Below are 25260 nucleotides of genomic sequence, written 5' to 3'. Positions count from 1 at the left end.
ACATAAACAAAGAATTGATGAATAACGAAAATGACAGGAAATAATAAAATGGCAACAACAAGGAAAGGGAAAACGGGGTAAATCAACCAAAATTCAGTGAAATGTAAAAACCATGGGCGATAGTGATGAGCTATCATGTAAAGACAATGAATAGGTTAGTTGGAACATAAACAAACATTGGGGGGGGGGGGGATTTTCAATATAAAATCTGTAATAGTTTTCGATATGTTGAAAAAAAAATCGATTTTCATTTTGTAAATTCAAAGGGCTGTAACTTTTTTATGTACACATTATTTTTACCAAGGTAAGTTCGGTTCAATCGAACTATTTTTGATCTAAGAATATGTGTTTTAATTTATGACCTGCCTTTTTGTTACACCCGGTGTAGAATCGAATACAAAAGGTTTGGTGCAATGGAAATGAAAAAAATATTTAGTCATTATATTCCGTTTCTAACCGTCTTTTAAGGGGTAAATCTCACCTATGTGGAAGGCGTCCACCTTTAATTAGTTTGTCGAAGGATTGACACCTATTAATGAACATTTTTTTATGCGAACTTTTCAGATTTTTTGCACAAGCCGACAACGTCGCAATTTATTTTATGTTCGTATATTTCGTTAAAATAAATAATTTGATAATTGTCCGATATTAATTTTATTTCAATGTTTCTCTTTAGCACCTGACATGAACTTTGCTTTGGAAAAATACGGTGAAAAATCCCGTTGCTTCGAACACACCAATCAGCTGTGGGATGAGAGATCGTGCAAGCAAGTGAGACAGTGGGTTCATTGGGGATCTGGATGCTACTCTTATAGATGCGAAAACGGGAGACTTCATATACTGGTAATTATGTTTTTCTTAATTCTCAAATTACGCGAAAACCAACTGTGTCAACTCAAATATTTACAAAAAAAAAGTAAAACTATGCTAGTCTTTTTAAACTACGTGTCAGAGAAAACCATTCAATTAAAAAAAATATATCTTTTTATTTTTTTCTTCTCTAAACAGCAGGCAACGAAAGCAGCGAGAATATCTGGTTTCCTGAGGGATATAGTCTGGCGGAATAAATTTTTGAGCACCGAAAGCAAAGTCCGCATTTATAAGACATGTGTTAGACCCGTACTGACATACGCAGCTGAGACAAGGGCCGAGACAACAAAGACCAAACAAATAATGAGAACAACAGAGATGAAAACCCTAAGATCCATAAGAGGTATCACACTCAGAGGTAGAATACGAAACGAAGACAAATTGAGAGAGCTAGGCGTTCAACACGTAGTGAGATGGACAAGATCACGACGACGCATGTGGAGAGACCACGTAGATCGGATGGACCCTGAACATATGGCGAATTTGGCGAAGACACAGAAGTTCCACACCAAGCGACCCATAGGAAGACCCAAAAAACGATGGTACGAGAGCTGGGGCTCCGGATCGCAGCAGAGACTGTAACAGTAGAAACAGGACATAGTCAGTAATATTACAAGAAGAAGAAGAAGAGGAAAGATTTTTTTCTATTGTGTATTCATTCAGTTGCTCTTGTAACATGTAAGCCGACATTTTCATTAGTAACAAATGGAAAATACGGAAAATGTTGAGAAAATAATAAATAAATTTGTTCAGAATTTCGATGTACAGTTTATAGTTAAGTATAACAATAATAACTGAATCATTATGAGTCATGAAAAGGCAAGTATCACCCGTTTCAATAATGTGTGTTGCCACCACTGTTTTGTATGACACTCATTATTCAATTTGGCATAGAACTGTCACCTGAGAAAGCATGAGATACCATAAGCCAGCAGAAAATGTTAAAAGCATTGACATAATGCCGAATAGACCATCGCTGCACTAACATGATCAAATATATCAAAAGGCAACGGCTAGTGTAAGACTGTCTGAACAACAAACAAATACATTATATATACAGTGAGGAGTACGGTAGGGAGATACCATCTCATCAAAGCTATTCACCACCCTTTTAGAACACACACTTTTAAGAAGGCAGATCTAAACGAATATGGTATCAACATAAATGGAGAGAAGTCAAAGAGAGCACAGTCATTTAAGATTCGCAGATGACATCGGCCTTATAGCCCATCGTATAGATAATGCAATAATAATGTTGAACAAATTATATCACGCTTCCTTAGAGGTTGGACTAAAGATTAACATCAACAAGACGCAAATAATGACTAATTTGGTGCTAAATTGGAATTGATATTGAGCAGACTACAGCTTATAAGTACTTGGGACATGAAATTCGGTTGGGAACAGATAACCAGACGTGCGAGTTTCCACGTCGCGTAGGATTAACATGGGCAGCGTTTGGTAAACTGAACTATGTATTTAAATCGGACTTGCCCATATGCCTCAAAAGGAAAATCTTTGACCGGTGTGTGGTGCCTCTACTCACTTATGGAATCGAAACATTAACACTCACAAAAAAGGTAGTGAACAAGATTCGCGTAACTCAGAGGGCTATGGAGCGCCAGATGTTGGGTGTCTCACTGAGGGATCGAATCCTAAACGAAGAAATACGCCGTAGAACAAAAATAACAGACGCTGTCGAAAAAATCGCATCGCTAAAGTGGAATTTGGCAGGACACGTCGCCAGAATGTCAGACAACAGATGGCCAAAACGTATTGTTGAGTGGAGGCTTCGAGAAGAAGCGCTACGGAGCAGAGGACGCCCACCAACCAGATGGGCCGATGATCTGAAATCTGAAGCATGTTATCGGTAACTGGATGCAAGTCGCACAAAACAGAGACAGATGGACAGAGCTGAGGGAGAGGGAGACCTATGTCAAGCAGTGGACGCGTACGGGTTGATGATGATGAGAACTGATCACGTTTTGAATCGTCTATTTTCCAATTGACGTGGTCACGGACAAATGCAAGTCTGCGTCTTTTGCCCCGTTGTTGAATTGCAAGCTGTCAAACCCTATTATCTTAACCTTCGTCAAACAGTAGAAACCCTTATTACTGGTCCTTGGGCTTGCTGAATATGTCTTGGGAGCATTCTAGCAGTTTGCGTCCGGTTTCGCAATGCAACAAGAGTGAGAATACGATCTTTGGCTGTTGTCTTCCTTCTGGTAAAGTTTGTTTAGCAGTAAATGGTTGACTCCAATGGTCAATACTTGTACTGGTACTTCAATAGTATAAAAGGCCCGGTTTCAGGTAAAATTTAAATATGTTTAAATGTTTGTTTTTCTATAATCTTGACAATTAAAATAGATTTAATTTACAATTGGATATGGTAATTGAGTCAATACTCGCAATCTATAGTTTGTATTTTTTATTAGTTGTTATGTAATCATGGGGCAACCGGTTTCGAGTCTTACAATATATGACTCATCATCAGGTCCAGTACAAAAAGTCTTCTCTATACAAACTACAAGCTAAAAAACACAAAACGAGAGACATGTACACATATATATAAAACATGAAAAACAACTTTGTCTTGATTTCAATCACATACAATAAAGCCAAGCAACTGTTTAGTATTGAACCCAACAGTCCATATCATGTAAAATGAGACATTATATCATTGGGAGCGACCAATCTGATGAAAAGTGCTTGGTATATAATTTGATATATATGCTACCATCAATCCTTAACTAGTCAAGGGTCGATGGAGTCTTGACTAGTTAAGGACTAGTTAAGGATTGATGGTAGCATATATATCAAATTATATACCAAGCACTTTTCATCAGATTGGTCGCTCCCAATGATATAATGTCTCATTTTACATGATATGGACTGTTGAGTTCAATACTAAACAGTTGCTTGGCTTTATTGTATGTGATTGAAACCAAGACAAAGTTGTTTTTCATGTTTTATATATATGTGTACATGTCTCTCGTTTTGTGTTTTTTAGCTTGTAGTTTGTATAGAGAAGACTTTTTGTACTGGGCCTGATGATGAGTCATATATTGTAAGACTCGAAACCGGTTGCCCCATGATTACATAACAACTAATAAAAAATACAAACTATAGATTGCGAGTATTGACTCAATTACCATATCCAATTGTATAATGGACTCGCATTGGCAACCCTTTCATCATTAGATTTAATTTATTTTAAAACTCATTTGCAAACATTAATTTCGGGTATTTAAGGCAAAGTAATATATTTTACATCCATTTTTTTTTGTTTTTGTCGTCGTAATTATTGTAAATTTTGTATATCCTTTGCTTTATTATAGGAGTACCGTCTAGTCAGTGTTAATTGTCAAAAGACCAACTCTGTCTACCTCGGATGCTTATCGCTCCGGGTGAGTCTTAACAATGGGCCAGGTCAGATAAATTTAATAATATTTACGACAGCACTAATTGAAAGCAACCATTTACTGCTAAACAAACTTTACCCGTAGTGGGTCGCTATTGAAGAAATCAAGTCTCAAGAAATCGTTGCTAAATTCTCTGCGCAGTTGAACAACTAACATTCAATTGTCGTGCCACATCCCTTTCGTTTGCTCCATTTTCCAACAATGTAACAATCTGAACATACTTTCGATATTTTCACATGGTTATTAAGAAATACAAGTGTTGGATTTCTATCAGCGAGGAGAGCAAGCAGGTTTTAGATCGGGATATGGCACGAATGATCATTTACAAGTGGTTAAGAACTGATAGAAAAGAGTGTTGAATATAACAAGCAATTAGTCTTGATATTTGTTGACTATGAAAAAGCTTACGACACAATAAGTAATCAAAAATGTTAAAAGCCTTAACAGAGTGCCATATAAATCATCGCTATATAAACACGATCAAATACATCTATCAAAATTCGACAGCAAACGTGAAACTGGCAGATACAAAAATCAACGCATTTAAAATAAAACGGGGAGTGCGACAGGGTAACACAATTGCGCCAAAATTGTTTACAACATTATTATAGCATATGTTTAAGAACGCAAATCTGAGTGAAAAAGGAATTAATGTCAACGGAGAAATACTTAGTCATTTAAGGTTCTCTAACGATATTGTTCTTTTTGCTGATGTCAACGGAGAAATACTTAGTCATTTAAGGTTCGCTAACGATATTGTTCTTTTTGCTGATAGCATCGATGATGCAGTATCGCAACTGGAGAAACTATACTTAGCCTCCCTACAAGTTGGATTAAAAATCAACCACGCAAAAACACAAATTATGACAAATCTTGTGTTAAGCGAAAAGATTTCATTAAATGGCATGTATACAGGGCCTATTTTACCACTAGGCCCGTGAGGCACCTGCCTCGGGCCTGTATTTTAATGAGGCCCGGAAAGATAAAAAAACATTTTTATTACAATGACAAAATAAATTTTCAAAATACTTTTATTTTACGAACATAAAATGATAAATGATAACAATAAGGGTTATAATTAAACAATGTTTAATTGTTTAAATATAAATTTTATTTATTGTTAATAAAAATTTTAATTTCCGGTGCAACTATATTTCGATTAAATAATTAACACATTTAAAAAATTATTATTATTATTAAATTATATTTAGGTGCCCGAAAATTGTGTAGTGCCTCGGGCCTGATTTGAAGTAAAATAGGCTCTGCATGTATATCGAAGAAACCACCTCTTATCAGTACTTGGGGCATGAGATACGCATAGGAAGAGATAATCAAACGTGCGAACTAAGCCGCCGTATAGGACTCACCCAGCTTAAATCAGAACTGCCTATGTGTCTCAAAAGAAAAGTCTTTAATCAGTGCATGTTGCCAGTACTTACATATGGTGCAGAAACTTTAACAGTAACCAAGAAAATACGAAATACTTAAAATTTGTGTTGCACAAAGAGCCATGGAACGTTCGATGTTAGGCATTTCTCGTAGGGATAGGATTACGAACTAGGAAATAAGACGGAGAACAGGAGTGACAGATTCCATAGAAAGAATCATGACCCTTAAGAGGAACTGGGCGGGACACATAGCTAGAATGTCGGATAACAGATGGACACAGCGATTAATACACTGGAGACCAAGACAAGAATTATATCGGGGTAGAGGTCTTCCGCCAACAAGATGACCTGATGACATAAAACGGATCGACAAAAATTTGATGCAAACAGCATAAAACAGAAATACATGGAAAAGACTGAGGGATACCTAAATTCAGCAGTGGATAGATCCCGATGGAATGATCATTAAGAAATACACTTCATGGTAAGGAAGTCAGTGTAACACTAAGATATCTAAGAAACTCTTTATAGGCCAAGGTAATAAGGCAAAAATATACCCTGTTCGTAACACTTCAACAGCCAGGGTACTGAAGCGTTTTTCGATAGGTAATACCTATAAGAACAAATTGTAATTATTTCCTGCGTAGGATCTAGCGACCATTTTTATTTAGAAACAATTTAGTGTCAAAAAACGGCCTTTTTTCCTTTTTTTTTCAAATAAATAGAAAACAATAAAACTTAGGTTTTTTAGTACACACATCTTCAAGAGAATGGAAAAAGCTTAAAAATTACGTATTACAAAGTTTGATATAATCATTTATTATTAATATAATTGCGAAAACGGGTCGAAATTGTAAAAAAATTAATTTCGCAATAACTATTGCAAAAATTAGTATACAGATTTGAAATTTTTGTTAAATGAGGGTTCTTTGGTGCTTAATATGTGACAAAAATTTCAAAGCGATTCATTCAATTGTTTAAATTTTATTCAAATTGTTTATACCAGAAAGCTCTTTTTTGCAATAATATAAGTCAGAAAAAAATGATGTTAGAACCAGTGGCGGCTCGTGAGTAAAAATATCGGTGGGGCACTTTTATTTTGAGCGGCAAATACGAAATTATGAACACCGAAAAAATGTTGCTAGTTACAAACTTACCCATGTATTTAAGGATTCTAGTGAATAGTCCTTTTTTTTTCACCACTAGGTGGGGAATCTGCAAACAGACATCGCGTCGGAGGTAAACATTTCCGACAGTGCTGGGTTCCTGAGCTAAAACCCCACCACTCTCATACTAGGGCATCAGGGTGGAATCGCTCGTTAGAGCATAACTTCTCCCCGATGTCCTTCTTTTGCCCGATTCTCAGTCGCTCGCCATCACGCATCAGCTTCAATCTCTCGCACTCATCTGACCACCACGTCCTTTACCCCTATGCTGTGAACCACTCCTTCTTCCTACCTCTACCTTCTCTTTTATCGACAGCACTTTTATCACATAGTTGTGGATGTTATCCCACCATCGCTCATCCATCATAACATACCTGTTTTTGGTCACTATATCGTTATGTTCCTTTATTGATCTTCTAAAAGCCGAATCTAACTGTGATTGTATATTTATTGACCCTAATAATTGGTATAGTAAGAGCACCGAATTCCGACCGGTTATAAGTGGTATATATAAAATTGTTTGAAAGATCAATTCCGAATCATTGAAATTTAAAGTAATTCTGTCTATAAGCTATTATGCATTATTAATTCTTACTAGAGCCAAATTTATAATAATAACAGTAGTCATTTCAACAAAATTGCTTATTTAAGAAACCAAATGCAAAAATTTCGCAAATAGCCGTTTTCCGTCCACATTAATGATTTTTTCCCAATTCCGTCCACAAGAGTACCGTTATCCGTCCTATTTATTTAGTTATGACAAAAAAAACCCATTATGAATAATTTTTAAATAAATTTGCAAAAAAATGGCCAAAAAACAAAACAAATAATTTAAAAATAAGTTTTATTTAAGTACAAAGTTTTGAAACGAACTTAATGACTGCAAATGAATTAAATAATAAAAAAAAAAAGACTTCATTTTTTTAGGTTTTCAATTTCTGGAACTTCATAGGCGCCGCGTTTATTTATGAGTGAAGGTCTCGCAATCTTACAAACTACATCATCAAAGTCATAATTTAAAATGTCATCTCTATCTGGCCATTTCCAGTACTTTCCATTCATAGTCATACTTTTAACTCTCAAAGTATCATTGCTTCGTTCCAGAACTACACCAGGGAAATATTCACTGTCGTACTGAACCAACACAAAATCGTCCTTTGAATATATTTCTATATTCTTTTTATTTATGTTTTCCGTATTATTATTACCAGTATCTATGCCTGGTGTGTGTTTTGGAGGACACTTTTTCTTTTTTGCTTGTTGAATCTCTGTTTTTGCTTTCCTCTTTCGGATTCGTTCACATTTCTCATTTTCTTTTTCCTCTTTTTCTTTTTTGAGTCTTCGTTGATGTTCCATAAATTCATCACTTATAGCTACTGTAGGATAAATCTTTGGTTTTTTCCTTTCCTTGGTGTCTTCTGTGCTATTATTTTTTTTCTTTGCAGAACTTTCCGGCCAAAATAGTGCTTTTTTGAAAGGTGTTGGATATTTACTATTATTCTCTGATGTTGTTGTAATTTGCTTAAGTGGGGTTTTTTCTTGATTTTGTACTTGTCTTTTTTGATCAGAATAAACTATACCTATTGAATCATCTTTTAATGGGCTATTACAAGGAGTTGTGTTTACTATTTTGTTCTTAGGTGGTGTTTTTTCTTGGGGTGAACTTACTGCTAAATAATAGTCTATATTCTCACAATCATTGTTCTTGGATGCTGATGGACCAGGTTTTGGCGAACTAGAATTGCTATTCTGTGAAGGAATTAAGACCAATGCTCCATCTGCTTTGACTGTAGCTTCAATTGTATCATTATTGCAAAACCAAAAGTTTTCATCGAAGTGTATGTCAACAATGGTCTCGTTAGCAGCATTAATTGGCAAATTGTTTTCCAAAGTTTTATCATGATCGACATTTTGTGGATGAAGACTCTTCCAGAAATCATACAATGCTACATATTTTTCTTCTAGTTGGGCCGCTGATTCAGCAATCCTAAAACGGTTAACAACCTCTGGCTTTAAACGTATCTCTACCTCTCGAAGTAGTTTAGAATCATAAACATTAACAGTTGTAGTGGATGTTGATTCAGTTATTTTATCATCAGAATCTTTTTGTTCTATTGGTTTTATTAATTTTGAATAATCAATGCGATTTTCGTTAAACGGAAAGAGTCCACATGATTCAAATGCACTTTTTATTATCGATGTACAGACTGTAGCCTTCAAAGTTTTGTCTAAGAGTTTTGCAAACTCAGCCCGTTGAAGTTTTCTTCCGTTATTCTCCATACGCCAAGATCGAACATCTTTTCGCCAGTTATTTTTAATGGGATAAAAAACACCAACATCTAACGGCTGTAATCGGTGAGTTGCGTTGGGGTAAAATGCTGTTAAAATAATACCTTTTTCTTTGCAGAATTCAGTAATAGGCAGATTGATGTGGGAAGAGTGTCCATCCAGAAACAATATCACTGGGAGTGGAACACTGTTCTTTTCCAACCAGGGAAAAAATACATTTGTAACGTATTCATAAAATGTCTCACTTGTCATCCAACCAGATTCAGAGTGCCCAACTCCCCACTGGTTTGGCATGTTCGTTATTATTGCAGCTGACACATACCGTTTGTAGGGATACAAAACTAATGGCGGAGGTACAGAACCATCAGCTCCAACAGTTAGCAAAACTGTAAGACATTCTTTTTCGTCATTAGCTATGCGACTGTATACCTTTTTTGCACCTTTTCTAACCAACACTTGTTTTTCTTGAGGGGATAAATAGAAACCACTTTCATCACAATTGAATATTCTCTTGGGGTTTTCAAGAATGTGTAAAAAATTCATTTTTGTCATATAATCCCGAACTTGGGTAAACCAATTTCTTATATTTTGTTCCGTAACTGCGGCTCTACAAGAAGATAGTGATTGTGGAACACGTTTTGAAATTTCTGGATGACGAGCGAGAAAACCATTGTACCATTTTTTACCAGGTATGTAATTTTTAAATGGGGTTTTTCGTTTCAAATTTTGAATTAGTTTTGAAACAGAATCAACAAGTTGAGATCTTGTTACCGGGAATCCCACGTTACCCATTTCGATTATCCATTTTATAATCAAGTCTTCTTCGGAACTGGACAAAACTGTTGGCCCTCCAATATTGCCCGGAGTTTTGTACTTTTCTTTCATAGTATCTAACAAAGTACTTTTAGGCACATTGTATATTTTGGAGGCTTGTCGAATACTTAAACGTTTCAAATTAATATCTTCTATAGCTTTTTGGATATTCTCTCGGGGATACTTCATCCGCTTTTTGTATACCATAGTTGCAGATAATAAAAAACTGAAAAAAAAATATTTTATTAGTTTTTATTTTATGGGGTCGGTAACAGGAGTTTGAGGTAGCTCTGTCCGTCCACCATGGACGGATATAGGACAGAAGGTTCCTGTGTCCGTCCAATTCCTTTAAATGAGTTTTACTAATTAGATAGTCATTTTTATCATACTTGATAATACAAACTGAGAGGAAGAACTACCATAAACATTTTTTACAAATAAAAACTAAACCAAACTTACACATTAAATCTAGAATAGGTAATAAATGCATCATTCTTGGGTTAAATTTTAAATTGAATTTTCGAATTCACTTAATAGTTGACACTAATTTTCTTAAAATGAGTTGTACCTATAATAGGTCGTATTTAGGTTTTTAAACGGAGCAAAATATATATTATGGTTAAAATATGTCGGATTATATTATTTAACTAAGACTTATATTTACAAAGCGTTTGAAACTGAAGGAGTTAATCCCTAATACCGTCCGCTAGGACGGTATCAAGAACCCCTTGATATTCTGCATTACCCTATTCCGTCCACTTTAATTTCGGTAATAAAATCTATTGTTCGAAAAAAATTACAAAAATATATGTATATTTACAATAAATAAATATGAAAGATTCTAATAAATAAGTAAAAACATAACTGTTAAACGTAGTATCTATAAAATATGGAAAATAAGTATTCCTTACCTTTATGTTTTTTTGGAATCAGTATAGCTTAAAACAAGACATGCACTTGCAATGAACTGAATCGCACTGACAACAGTAAACGTAAAATGTCTGCGTGCTAAAAGTAGAATGAGTGGGGATATAACCTATCAAAAATTCTACTCGGCCGTCTGATTGCGACGAAACTCTGAGGTATAGAGCGCAATTTCTTTGTCGGACGGAATTGGGAGACCGGACGGTATACGGTGCTTTTACGTTATTCAACACAATACTGGATGTGTTTGGAGTTTGGAGCTAACATTATGTTTTTTAAGTTTCTCTGAGAGATGTTTAATATCATTTACACCACGGATTGTGTAAGACTCGTCCACTTGTGGTTAAAACAATAAACACTTAAAACAATAGAAGCGATTTGTCTCCTCACAATCGAATAACCAGTCTGCTAACAAATAATGTTTCTCATTGAATTTACGATTAAAAGTTCTATTACCACTTTTTCCTGCCTGAATTATGTCCAATTTTGGTCTAGGAGGTCCTATTGTTTTGTATTTAAAAAATTTTCGAACTCTAAAGTATTTTTGTCTTAATAAAGCATACACTATTAATATTTGTTGCCATATCGAATTATTGGATATCGACATCGACAATAATGAAGTCAGTATTGAGAATTGTACACTTAACACTTTAACACAGACCGAAAACTACGCTCGGGCTGTGTCCTAGGTGAAGTATATTGGTGCGATACCGACTGCCAAGCCAAATCCCGTAACGTTGCCAGTTGCTACCTGCATCTGAGGATATTTCTTATTTCGCACACGGCAAGTCATCATCTAGCGCCCGATATTTTTCTAACTTGACAACAGTGAGTCCGGGCGCTCGGAAAAGAGCCCTTCCTCGGGTGCGGGCATAATTAAAAACTACACTGTGTAGAAGTTTTTAATCAATGGTGCGGGTGAACGCTGTTAATTTATATTTCTAAACTTTTTGGAGCGTCGCGTCGCATCGACTGAATATTTTTATTAGATTTTTAAATAAAGAAAAATTCATTCAATATAAATTGTATGAGATATCTACTACATTAAATGAGCTAGTGGGAGGGCAGTGCCCCAAGCGCCTCCCTGCCACAGCCGCCCCTGGTTAGAACCATTCTACAGATGTCAAATGAAAGAACATGAGCTAAATTTTCAAATTGGTTTAAAAAAAGTGAATAAAAATTGCATTTATTAGTAATAAACAATTATATAAAAGTATCGTCAATTTTTCCTTATAAATTTTTAAATATTTTTTTTCAAAATAATCTACTTTTTTACCGTGTTTTAGGTGCACAACTACTAAGTAGTATTATGTATATAATAATAGATAAAAATTGTAATAAATATGCATAATTTATTATATAAAAAAATTAAACAGTTTATAAGGAAAAATTGACTATCTTTTGAAAATTTAGCTCATGCTCTTTCATTTGACACCTGTAGAATGGTTCTAGCATCATTTTTTTCTGACTTACGTTATTGCAAAAAAATGCTCTCTAGAATAAACAATTTGAATAAAATTTAAACAATTGAATGAATCGCTTTGAAATTTTTGTCACATATTAAGCACCAAAGAACCTCCATTTGACAAACAATTCAAAGTTGTACACTAATTTTTACAATAGTTATTGCGAAATTATTTTTTTTGCAATTTCGACCTTTTTTCGCAATTATATTACCAATAAATGAATATATCAAACTTTGTAATATGCCATTTTAAAGCTTTTTCCATGCTCTCGAAGATGTGTGCACTAAAAAAACATGTTTCATTGTTTTCCATTTATTTGAAAAAAAAGGAAAAAATGCCATTTTTTGACATTCAATTGTTTATAAATAAAAATGGCCGCCGGATCCTATGCAGGAAATAGTTACAATTTGTTCTTCTAGGTATTACCTGTCGAAAAAACGCTTCAGTACGCTGGCTGTGGAGGTTTCATGGAAAAAACCGTATTACCCTGGACTATTAGAGCACTACAATAGTTCACAGAGTTATCAAAACAATCAATTCATTGATTCGTAAATAATGAGCTCTGGGAATTCTATGGTTTCGTAGGTTTTGCGAATTTGTTTATTCGCTTTATAGACTCAGTCTAACTTCCCAAGACACGTGATAATTCATTTAATTTAATTAACATAAACAAATTAAAGGAAAATGTCCTAAATTTCCTAAGTTTTGTGGAATGTCCATTTTCTCTGACGCACAGTTTATTAGCAATTTCAAATATCGTATAACTAAATGTAAGAGTGGTTTTTGGAATAATACAAATATAATATTGGCAAAATGCAAAATACGATGTCAATCTTCATAATATTATGTATAATATGTTTATACCCAATCCAATTTTGAACAGAATTTAATTGTAGCAATATCTCCATACAAAATTGTATGAAGGATTATACCACAACATCAAATTAATGACATTTTGGGATTTGTTTGTATCAGTAGGTAATATACTGTTATGATCTGCTTTCTATTACTTTTATATTAATTATTATTTATTTGATTAATTATTTAATTGTCGCAAATCATACATAAAAATTAATAAAAATTCTCAGGGTGCCTTTTTGTCATAAAAAAATAATTAGATTAGATTATACTTATCATTTCTCGTGGTTTCAGTATCTCTTAGTTGATCCTTATCGAGATAAAAATAGGAACAGGAAATAAAGAGAAATAATATAAATAGGCACATACAAATACCTTTATTATCAAAAGCAATGCTCTGTAAATTTATCAATTAAATTCTGTGGGCATAATTGTCCAAATGAAATCCTTTACCATATAAATTACTCTTAATTCAAAAAAATATTTATCGCTTTGTTCTTGATACCATTAATAAAACAAGCTAAACAAACAAATTTGGTATTCGCAAAATTACTTATACTTCCTATTAAATTTTTGGAATGTCGGAATCTTAAATGCATATGCTTTTACGTAAAAAAAATTAACTTCTGATTATAAAGAAAATCTATCACATAGGTTATGGACTAACCTTTTTGATTTACACACAATGATGTCTCCTCTTGACCCAAACAGTTCCTCCTTGTTGATTATGTTAGGCTACCAATCAAAGCCCTCTCCGTTCTCAGCAAACAATCCAGCAGGATACCAGCAACTATTTCTCCAAAACACAAGCCAGGCCTCTTTTTGCCAGTACTCGTTCAATAAACTCCAAAGCTCTGTCCTCTCTTTCTCTCAACAATAATCTCCTGAGACCCAAGTATCTTTTTTACTTGGTGTCACAAATAATTTTAATAACGATAATTCTTGAAACTTACTCTCTTGGACTTTACAGAATCAAAGAGGTATTTCTTCTCGATTTGATTTGTCTCTCGTTCCACTTTCAGCTACTCTCACTATCAAAAACAACCACTAGTACTTGCTTCTGAACTACTCACGAAAACTTTTGACTGCTCTTCTCGAATGCCGGTAACACAATGATCTTTTCTTTTCCAAACTGTCTCAACATTCAAACAAAACTTTCCCCATTCCAAATTTCCAAGCCAATCAGAAACATTTCTCTCTCCACCTTCCTCTGTTTCATTCGAAAAATCCAGTCATTCTATCAAACAATACTTCTACTCAAAACTTATGACTTTTCGGAAATGATCTAAATATTCCTATCATTAAACAAACATATTTAAAATTCCAATTCTCTTTACCTCTATTTTTCTAAAAACTAATCATTACATCTACCTGTGGTTTTACCTTTTCCCGTAAACAATCGGTTTAAAATTATAATCCTAAATAACTTTCACTTCACTTTTATTTACAAATGTTTTTAATACTCTTCATGGAAAAATTCATTAAGGAGAAACCACCTTGCGTGAAAGCTAACTTCTAATAAATATTTACAACTCAATATACAGGGTGTATCATATTTATGTGCCCGCGTTATATTAAAAAAAATAAAAATGTTATTCTATCTTTGATTGATAAATTGAAACACAATAACACCCCGCCTTGTTTTGAGATAAAATCGTTATTAATAAGTGCAACAAAAAAAATTATTTTCTCTCGACAACAACACTTTTCTATTGTGTCAAAATATTGAGTCCCACCTGAAAAACAATTGCTTCCTTTTTCCCAGTGTCTGTACTTAGGTGGGATAGGGTAAGATTTCGATCGAAAATTTCCTAAGTCTTTAACCTCACATGAATGTTCATACTTTTTGGCTACTCTGTTTTCTTCATTTATTAAATTTTCATACTCCCTCAATATTACGCGCAGTTTCTTCTCCTTTTCTTCTCCACATATCAATTTTCTTTCGTTTTCTTCCGATTCTTTACACATGTTTATTGTGTATTCTGCCTCCTCCATTTTGCTTACTTCTTCTTCAAATACCACAGTTTCAATGGTATCTCTTTCGCCTTCTTTTTCTATTCTGATCTCTTCTTCTTCTTCTGGGCTCATTTCTTCTTTTGAGGAATCCCAAGCTGCATTTTCTTGTGTCAATATTTTTTCTTCTTTTTCTTCTTCTGGGCTCATCTCTTCTTTTGAGGAATCCCAAGCTTCATTTTCTTTTGTCAATCTTTTTTCTTCTTCTTCTTCTTTTTCTTCTTCTTCTTCTTTTTCTTTTTCTTCTTCTGGGCTCATCTCTTCTTTTGAGGAATCCCAAGCTTCATTTTCTTTTGTCACTCTTTTTTCTTCTTTTTCTTCTTCTGGGCTCATCTCTTTTTTCGAGGAATCCCAGACTTCATTGTCTTTATTTATCTTCTGCAGCTTTCTCCTCTTTCTTTTCTGTCCTTGCTTCATTGCCAAATTCATTTCCACCGTTGTTTTTTGTCTACATTATCCTTTTTCCGTTTCTCATGTTCCTTGTCCATTTCCAGAATGTCCTGTTCTTCTTTTTTCTTCCGCTGTGATTTTCATCGTATTATTTTTGAAATCTATCACCACATGTTTTTCTGACAATTCATCCACTCCTACGATCATATTATCATGTATCATGTTCGGCATTATAACACATTGTAGTGCATAAAATTTCTTGCCCAATCGTATCCTTATTCGTATTCCTTCATTTATAGTTGCCAAAGTCCGTTTATTTGCGCCCACTAAATTTACCCTGGGAATTTTGTAAATTAAATTCGTTAAATCAACCTCTTCTATTAATTTCCTGTTAATCAATGTAATTTCCGAACCAGTATCAATCATAATTTTAATCGGTTTCTCATTGATAAAACCATCTACAAATTTTAAATTTACTCCACTTCTTTTATCATTATTTCCTGCTAATTTAATAAATTCCTTCGTGTGACAAAAAATTCCTGTTTGTTCTTTTGTGTTTAGTGAGCGCCTTCGTGAAAAAACGCTTGCTGTTCTTCTTCGCTTCTTCTTTCGTCGCTTTGTCTCTCATCCTCATATTCGCCTATTTGCGTATTGTTTACCGCTCTTCTATTTTCTATTGGTCTGTTGGACCCGTATCGGTTTCCACGATTTTCCTGTTCATTCCTTCTATTATCATTTCTGTCTTCTTGATATGTGCGGGTGTTATTTCTATTTTGATTTTCTCGATATCTGTCTTCGTTCCATTTCTGATTTCTTTGTTCATAGTTTCCTCTTCCATTGTCTCTATTTTCGTTTTCACTCCTTGGAATAAATTCTCTTCTTGTATAATCTCTCCTAAAGTTTTGTCTTCTATCTCTATAGTCTTGATTTTCGCGTTGTCTATAATTTTCTTGCGATCTTCTTATTTCTCTTTCTCTCATTTTTGCTTCTCGTATTTGTAAGAATTGGCATAAACTGTCGATATCTTTGTAGTTTTGTAACGTTATGTGATCTTCTAAGGTATCTTCAAAATGTCTGGCTATCAGTTCTACTATCTGTTCGGACGAATAATTGTAGTGTAGGTGTTTTGCATTGTTGTATAATTGTAGCGCGTATGTTTGTTCTGAAATACCCATTCTATCATGATACCTCCCATTTTGCAACTCCTTGTTTATTTCTAGCTGTTGTATTTTTCCCCAGAAATAACTCGGGAACTTTTGTTCGAATTTATGCCAATTGACCAATTCTTCTTCTTTGCTATCAAACCATAAACTCGCCTCATCTTTAAGATGGTTCCTTATCGTTTCTTTGGCTGTTTCGAAGTTACCGATGTATTGTACTTTCTTTTTTAAATTATTTATGAAAATTACTGGGTGTAATTTTTTTATATCCCCGCCAAATCTTATTTTCACATCCTCTTTACTATGGATAATCGTTTCCCTTCTTTCTCCGGAATTTTGTTGATTCCTGATTTCCTCCATTTTTCTTTCTATTTCTCGCCTGTCCTCTTGTAATGCGTTTTCCAACTTATTTTCCAAATTTTCTGGTTCCTTTTTCTGGCAATTTGTTAACTCCTCCATTTTATTTTGAATTTTCATTTCTTGTTCTTTCATGTGATCGTTAATTTTCATTTCTTGTTGTTCTATCTCGTTTTTCATTGTTGTCAAATATCCTTTTATTTCCTTTTCATACTTTTCTATGCGTTCCTCTATTTTCTTATTGTTCTCTTCTATTGCTTGTTTTGTTTCCTCCTGATTTTCTTTCATTACTCGTTTTGTTTCTTCCTGATTTTTATCCATTTTTTGTTGTGATTCTTCCATTTTTTGATGTGTTTCATCCATTTTTCGTTGTGTTTCCCTTTGATTTTCTTCCATTGCTTGTTTCGTTTCACGCTGATTTTCATCCATTTTTTGTGACTGGAACTGCATCAGTTGTTATAATTTATCTATTCCTGATAATTCCTGTTTTTCTGTTGCCATGATTGTTGTTTCGAAAATGTCTTCTTGTTCTATATGTTCTTCTTGTTCTTCTTGTTCTAAATGTTCCTCTTGTTTTTTGTTTTCTTTGCTTTTGCTTCTGGTGGTCGGCATGTAGTTAAAATTTTATCCCCGCCTGATACGAAATTCGACAATACCTTGTATGCTGTAGAGACGAAAATTTTTCTCTCCCCAAATATAATCAAATTTATCACACAAATTTTAAAATTTATCAAAATTCAAATCAATCAAAAATAAAACAAATATGTAAAATTGTACCTAGATAAAAAAAATAACTAAAACAAAATATTTCATAAATTGTAAATATATCAACTTTTTCCGACGGGCAAATAAATTTTCCTTCACCTGTTTTTCCGTTTCCTATCCTTTCAAATTCACAACCAGAGATACTTTAATGCCTTACGTTGGTTCGCCATGTTGTTATGATCTGCTTTCTAATACTTTTATAGTAATTATTATTTATTTGATTAATTATTTAATTGTCGCAAATCATACATATAAATTAAAAAAAATTCTCAGGGTGCCTTTTTGTCATAAAAAATAATTAAATTAGATTATACTTATCCTTTCTCGTGGTTTCAGTATCTCTTAGTTGATCCTTATCGGGATAAAAATAGGAACTGGAAATAAAGATAAATAACATAAATAAGCACATACAAATACCTTTATTATCAAAAGCAATGCTCTGTAAATTTATCAATTAAATTCTGTGGGCATAATTGTCCAAATGAAAACCTTTACCATATAAATTACTCTAATTCAAAAAAATATTTATCGCTTTGTTCTTGATACCATTAATAAAACAAGCTAAACAAACAAATTTGGTATTCGCAAAATTACTTATACTTCCTATTAAATTTTTGAAATGTTGGAATCTTAAATGCATATGCTTTTACGTAAAAAAAATTAACTTCTGATTATAAAGAAAATCTATCACATAGGTTATGGACTGACCTTTTTGATTCACACACAATGATGTCTCCTCTTGACCCAAACAGCTCCTCCTTGTTGATTATGTTAGGCTACCAATCAAAGCCCTCTCCGTTCTCAGCAAACAATCCAGCAGGATACCAGCAACTATTTCTCCAAAACACAAGCCAGGCCTCTTTTTGCCAGTACTCGTTCAATAAACTCCAAAGCTCTGTCCTCTCTTTCTCTCAACAATAATCTCCTGAGACCCAAGTATCTTTTTTACTTGGTGTCACAAATAATTTTAATAACGATAATTCTTGTAACTTACTCTCTTGGACTTTACAGAATCAAAGAGGTATTTCTTCTCGATTTGATTTGTCTCTCGTTCCACTTTCAGCTACTCTCACTATCAAAAACAACCACTAGTACTTGCTTCTGAACTACTCACGAAAACTTTTGACTGCTCTTCTCGAATGCCGGTAACACAATGATCTTTTCTTTTCCAAACTGTCTCAACATTCAAACAAAACTTTCCCCATTCCGAATTTCCAAGCCAATCAGAAACATTTCTCTCTTCACCTTTCTCTGTTTCATTCGAAAAATCCAGTCATTCTATCAAACAATACTTCTACTCAAAACTTATGACTTTTCGGAAATTATCTAAATATTCCTATCATTAAACAAACATATTTAAAATTCCAATTCTCTTTACCTCTATTTTTCTTAAAACTAGTCATTACATCTACCTGTGGTTTTACCTTTTCCCGTAAACAATCGGTTTAAAATTATAATCCTAAATAACTTTCACTTCACTTTTATTTACAAATGTTTTTAATACTCTTCATGGAAAAATTCATTAAGGAGAAACCACCTTGCGTGAAAGCTAACTTCTAATAAATATTTACAACTCAATATACAGGGTGTATCAAATTTATGTGCCCGCGTTATATTAAAAAAAAAATAAAAATTTTATTCTATCTTTGATTGATAAATTGAAACACAATAATACATATGTATATAGTAATAGTAGTATATAATATTGTGTATGATAAGTACCCAACTTATAAGCAAACAATATGGAGAGCTATAAAAAATAACCTGAATAACTATTGCACACAAAATATTAACATTGTGTATGCATTTATGCATTAATTTATTGATTTATGCGTTAAGTAGTCAATGTATATAGGGTGTTTCACTAATAATTGCCCAGATAGTAATGGGAGAAACCTTAGCACAAAATATGAAGATTTAACCTAAAACACTTAAATAAAATATTCCTCCTTACCGAGCTACAGAGTGTTTTATTACAAATATCCTAAAATGATTTTAGCCCATTGTTTTAACACATTCTAATATTTTTTGTTCAAACTTGACAAACGGTTTAAACATGTTAGAATACTTTAACTAGTGTTAAAAGATAGTTTTCTGCTGTTACCAGAGGCGTGCTGTAGTGATATATACTTACTTCTCCCCCTTTTTCCGTCTCACAATCTACGCCACTGTCGTAATAATCATTTCAGCATGTTTTTTTGATTCTTTGTTACTTTTTACGTAAATACACACATCAAAATAATCCAAGGGACAAAAACAAAATATGTGAGGTTACAGAAGAATTTCAAATAATTTATTTCAAATATTTAAAAAAGAAGTTATAAACAAGTGTCCCGAATATAAAATAAACATTTTTTTAGAATTATCGCAATAGCTCCTAAAAAAAATTAAGAGAGAATTCCATAAGTCAACAAATGCCAACATAAAAAAAATAAAAAACTAATTTGTTGCCCCACAACTCCTAATAAAGTAGTCTTTAGGTTAAGTTAGTATAATGTATGACCTCCACGGTTGTTGATTACTACCCTACATCAGTTAGTCTAACTTATGATCAGATGATCAGTGTCTTTTTGCGGTATTCTGCACCAATCCATTGAAAGGCCCTCAAACAGTCGCTGTCTTGTATTGAACGCAATATTTTGTTGTAAACTCTTCTGCCCAATATGTCCTATACATGCTTAATTGGGTTTAAATCTGGCGATTATGCAGGCCATGATAAAACCTCAATTTCATTATCTTCGAAAAATGTTTGCAAGACCGTAGCATTATGTGGACGCGCATTGTCGTGCATTTGTTGAAATTGGGAACCAGCTTGTTATGCAAAGGTACAACAATACGTTCGAGAATAATATCGCGGTAGTCTGTTGCATTTATAAACTGTTCCAGACAAACGAGATTGGTTATTCCCCCAAGAGTGATGATACCCTATATCTTTATACTGGTGCCTTGCTGACTATGAACCCTCCTGCACGACGACCAATCATTCAGCATTACCAGATCGTCTCCAAATTCTTGCCCGTCTCGTTTCTGGTGCAAATCTACTAAGTAGAAGCCCACTCACGTCTAACCCAATTTGCGTGTTCTTGTGCCCACTGAAGTCGATGAGCGCGATTTCCCCTGGATAACACAGGCACTCTCACAGGTCTACGAGATGTGATGAGATACAATTGTGATGCAATTATGTATAGTGAGATCTCGCAAAGCCTGCAACCTAAGAAAACGGTCTTCAGTCCGGTTGGCTATCCTTGTACGACCTGTATGACGTTTAGCAACGTCACCAGTTTCATGAAACCTTAACAGCAAACAATTAATGACAATACTGTTCGTGTGGAGGGTCTCAGCAACGTCTCCTCTTTGACTTCTGCCAGTTCTAAGCATCCCAATAGCACGCCACTGCATTTCGCGATTTAAATGGTGTCCCTTCATTATTAGCAATTGCAAAACTAAATAAAAATCGACATAGACATCGAAAATCAGGTATCAATAAAGAAATATTACTTCTTATCTTACAGACAAAAACGCATACTGAAGTTTTGTTTTATTTTTTATAGCTATTCTTGTCGGCATTACCGTACAAGTTGGTACAATAATCGAAAAAACAACAAAATGTATTAAAATCATAAATTTATTTTTGTATTTGCAGCTAACATTGATTTAAAACTGTTAATATAGGTGTCCCTTAGATTATTTTGATGTGTGTATCATCCTCTTGTCTCAATGCGATAGAGTGAGTAGTTTTCCAAGTTATTTGCGTTTAAAGGTAAAGGATTCAACAAGATTGTGTATTTTAAACACATAATCTGATTTAATGTTACTTCTACTTTAAAAAAGTATGAAAATAATGTGTAAATAATATACGAAAAGAAATTAGCAGAATCCGTTTATTTGTTCATGAAAAAATCAACTATGAAAATGTGAATAATTTTAGGTGATGCATGATTTTTGAAACTATGTATGTTTATTTGACTGTTGTATTGTATAAAAATAAATATTATGTATTCGAATGTTGTCATATTATGAATTTCCAGTAGCCAAATAACCTAATAGGTAATCTTTCTTCCGTACTAGTTGCATCTCTAATTTCTAGAATCTATAAGTAAAATAATATTGGACAAAAATAGACATTTTTGGACGTAATCTATAGAAATTTATTGGGAGTATTCTTGTTTATGGAATGTATTGAATGTGTCTAATGAGTATTCCGATAAAATTGAACAAAATCTATTACTCCTTGGGCCCACCATTAAAACAATTAACTGGCTCGATGATATTTTTTTTATTCAGTTATTCATATCGAGTCAGACAACTTTCCTATTTCGGAAAGTTTTCGGGGGGGGGGGGGGCGTTTCGCAAATATAGAGGTTGGTGCGCCCGACAACTGGAGTACCCTTAAAAATTTGTGGGGCAATATTACCAGTAAATTGTAAATATTTTTATTAAACAATGCTGCAAAAAAATCATGATTTATGACTCCATAATACCCCATAGGGGGGGGGGGCACTATAGCCTCACAGCTGATTTTTGCAGGATTGTTTGATAAAAATATTTGGTAATATTGTCCGACAAATTTTTAAGGGCACTCCACTTGTTGAACGGACCAAAGTCTTCTATATCTCTCTATAGACAAGGCGAAAACGGCGGGTTCGTTGGAAAAAATATTCCCATGAGATTTTTTTCCATAATCACATTCGTGAGACATCCCAGAATAAGGTTAAAGAAGTCGCCCACATGAAAAGTGGTCCAAATTTTTTTTAACGATTTTTTTAACCAAATTGTAAAAATCAATATTTTTGGCCCGGACAAATTTTTTTTAAGTTTTTTGGACCATTCTGGATAAAAAAGGTCTCCTATAATTTTTCTCTAAAGTTGATCGTTTTCGAGTTATAAGCAATTTAAAATTGAAAAAAACGAAAAATGGCGATTTTTAAGGCTTAACAACTAGGTTAAAGGTTATTATTCTGAAAGTTAAAAAATTACTAAATCAAAGTTTAAAACCCTCCCTACAGGATCCTGAAGAAATTTTTGTCATTATTTTATTACTACGCTGTTATTTTTAAGTAATAATAATGAGCGCCATGCACGTGTTAGGCGGCCGAAAATGCTGAGTGCGAGGGAGATGCCATTCCGGCAGTCAATTGTGCATCTTACTCGCACTCACATTTACAGCCGCGTCAATACGATCTAACCGTTCATTGTTATTAATTAAAAATAATAGCTTAGTAATAAATTAATGACACAGATTTCTTCAGGATCATGTAGTGGGGGCTTTAAACTTTGTTTTAGTCACTTTCTGGCTTTCATAATAATAATTTTTAACTGAGTTATTAAGTCTTAAAAATGGCAATTTTCGCGTTTTTTAAATTTTAAATTGCTTATAACTCGAAAAAGATCAACTTTAGAGAAAAATTATAAGAGACCTTTTTGTCCAGAATGGTCCAAAAAACCTAAAAAAAATTTGTCCGGGCAAAAAATATTGATTTTTGCAATTTGATTAAAAAAAATTGTTAAAAAAAATTGCACCACTATTCACGTGGGCGACTTCTTGAACCTTACTCTGGGATGTCTCACGAATGTGATTATGCAAAAAAATCTCATGGGAATATTTTTCCAAACGAACCCGCCGTTTTCTCCTTGTCTACTAAAGAAACCTCTATATTTCAGGCCCGTGCGCAGAATTCGTTTATGGCGGGGGGGGGGGGGGGGGGGGGTTTTGACATATGTGTATCATGTTAGGTTATGAAGTTAATAAAAAATAATAAGAAACTTTTCTTATAAATGAAGACATTTTATTGTGTCTTGGTCTTGACTTGATATTCAGTTATTATATAATAAATTAACTCTGCGAGGTGTAGAAAAAAACTTCTCCAAAACTCTTTGCGGATCGACCTCGACATCGCGATGTATATTGAGCGAAGCTAATCCGTTCAGCCGATCTTCAGACATTGTTGACCTGAGCTAAGTCTTGAGGCGACGCAATGTTGAAAAGGAGCGTTCATTCGTTGCTGTCGTTATAGGCAGAACTGCCAAAATGCGAAGCATTTGATGTACATTTGGAAACGCATCTCCATTGCACACATCGAGTGCTTCAAGCGAATTTTTAACGTTCTTTCCGGCGATGCGTTGACGCCAAAGTTTGACTTCGTCTACCCAGATGTCACGGGAATCATCCCGAAAAATTGAAGAGTATGGTTCAAACAGTTGAGCGCAGGATTCTTCATTGAAATTCTTCATTTTGTTGGGGAAGAGGCAAGCAAAGTTTGATAAAATTTTGCGGTGATTCAAAAATCGATCTTGTATATGGGTCAGAAACAAATCAATGTATGGGATGTAAATCGTTATGCGAAAATAATCTTGAACTGAATCAGTTTGTACGTTGGAGCGTTGAGTCTGTTTTGACGCGAGCCTTGGTTTCCGCAGTTCGATGTCGTATTTTGCGCTGATTTCGCTCACGGTTTTGAAAATTCCTCTGAAGTCCTTTTCGGCGTTTTCTCTTCTTTCAAGCAGGACTTGTTTCCATAATCGATACTATCGATGGTTGCATTCACAATGACACTGATAATAGGAGGTAAAAAAGGCGGGAAAATTCAAAAAAAAACGTGCACAAGATCGAGAAAGTTGAGAATGTCGAAACAAAAATTGACAACAAAATATTTATTATCAAGTCGGTTTGACTTTCGTAGAATAAGGACTATTGCTAGTGGAAAATTATGTGGAAAAATTCTCGATGGGGGGTTAGAACCCCCAAAACCCCCCCCCCCTGCGCACGGGCCTGCTATATTTACAAAACGCCCCCGAATAGCTGAATAAGAAAAGTCTGATGAAGGAGTTAATAAAAAAATTTTAAACGGCGGGCTTAAGACGTATATCGTACGAACTACAACCTTAAATTTTATTGTGATATAATTTTCAGGTGGGAAATTATTCTTATGAATGTTACCATGCTAACCAGGAAATTTCTATTAGGATCATTAGCAATGGATGGCTTCATAAGGGAGCCATTGTCTGCCCTCCATGCAAAGAAATATGTGCCGTAAGTAAATAATAATACATAAATACGTACAATTATACATATACATATTTTTGCGTTATTTTACAAAATTCTTGTACTGTCGCCACCGTTTTTTCATAACCATTTTACATTTTTGAATGCACTTTAATAAGATGATCATGTATGGGTATGTCAAATTATGTCTCTACCATAAATTCATTAACACCTATGACTACAATCTGGAATAAGGTACGTACACTAAAAGGTGAACAAAAGTCAATTCACATTAACATTCTTTCTTATAAAAACTAATTAATATCTTCACAACAAGAAATTAGTAATATTATGTCAGATGTATGTAAGACAAATTCAAGCAATGCAAACTTCAATC

General features: G+C 33.9%; 2 protein-coding genes across 3 annotated transcripts in view; one reads left to right on the top strand and one right to left on the bottom strand.

Annotated features, from left to right (window-relative positions):
• Window positions 1-25260, top strand: part of LOC126893425 (leishmanolysin-like peptidase) — a 502521-nt gene that overhangs the window by 467927 nt on the left and 9334 nt on the right. The window contains exons 11-12 of one of the 2 annotated variants that reach the window (XM_050663593.1): window positions 677-843; window positions 24792-24911. In XM_050663593.1, coding sequence (XP_050519550.1) covers window positions 677-843; window positions 24792-24911 — 287 coding nt within the window. Of the gene's footprint in view, window positions 1-676; window positions 844-1008; window positions 1544-24791; window positions 24912-25260 lie in introns of those variants that run through there. The other variant, XM_050663592.1, reaches the window with a different exon arrangement.
• LOC126893424 (uncharacterized) lies at window positions 7674-11088 on the bottom strand. Its single transcript, XM_050663591.1, has 2 exons — window positions 10860-11088; window positions 7674-10174 (listed from the first exon to the last, which is right to left on the bottom strand). The coding sequence occupies exon 2, from the start codon at window positions 10153-10155 to the stop codon at window positions 7762-7764; it is 2394 nt and encodes a 797-aa protein (XP_050519548.1). The 5' UTR covers window positions 10156-10174; window positions 10860-11088; the 3' UTR covers window positions 7674-7761.

Source organism: Diabrotica virgifera, chromosome 10 (genome assembly GCF_917563875.1).
Source record: "Diabrotica virgifera virgifera chromosome 10, PGI_DIABVI_V3a".
NCBI lineage: Eukaryota > Metazoa > Arthropoda > Insecta > Coleoptera > Chrysomelidae > Diabrotica > Diabrotica virgifera.
This window is presented reverse-complemented; position numbering and strand designations above follow the sequence as displayed.

Bases quoted from the DNA above. Each gene is read 5' to 3' on its own strand.
- LOC126893424 (XM_050663591.1), bottom strand. From the start codon at position 10,155: ATGGTATACAAAAAGCGGATGAAGTATCCCCGAGAGAATATCCAAAAA.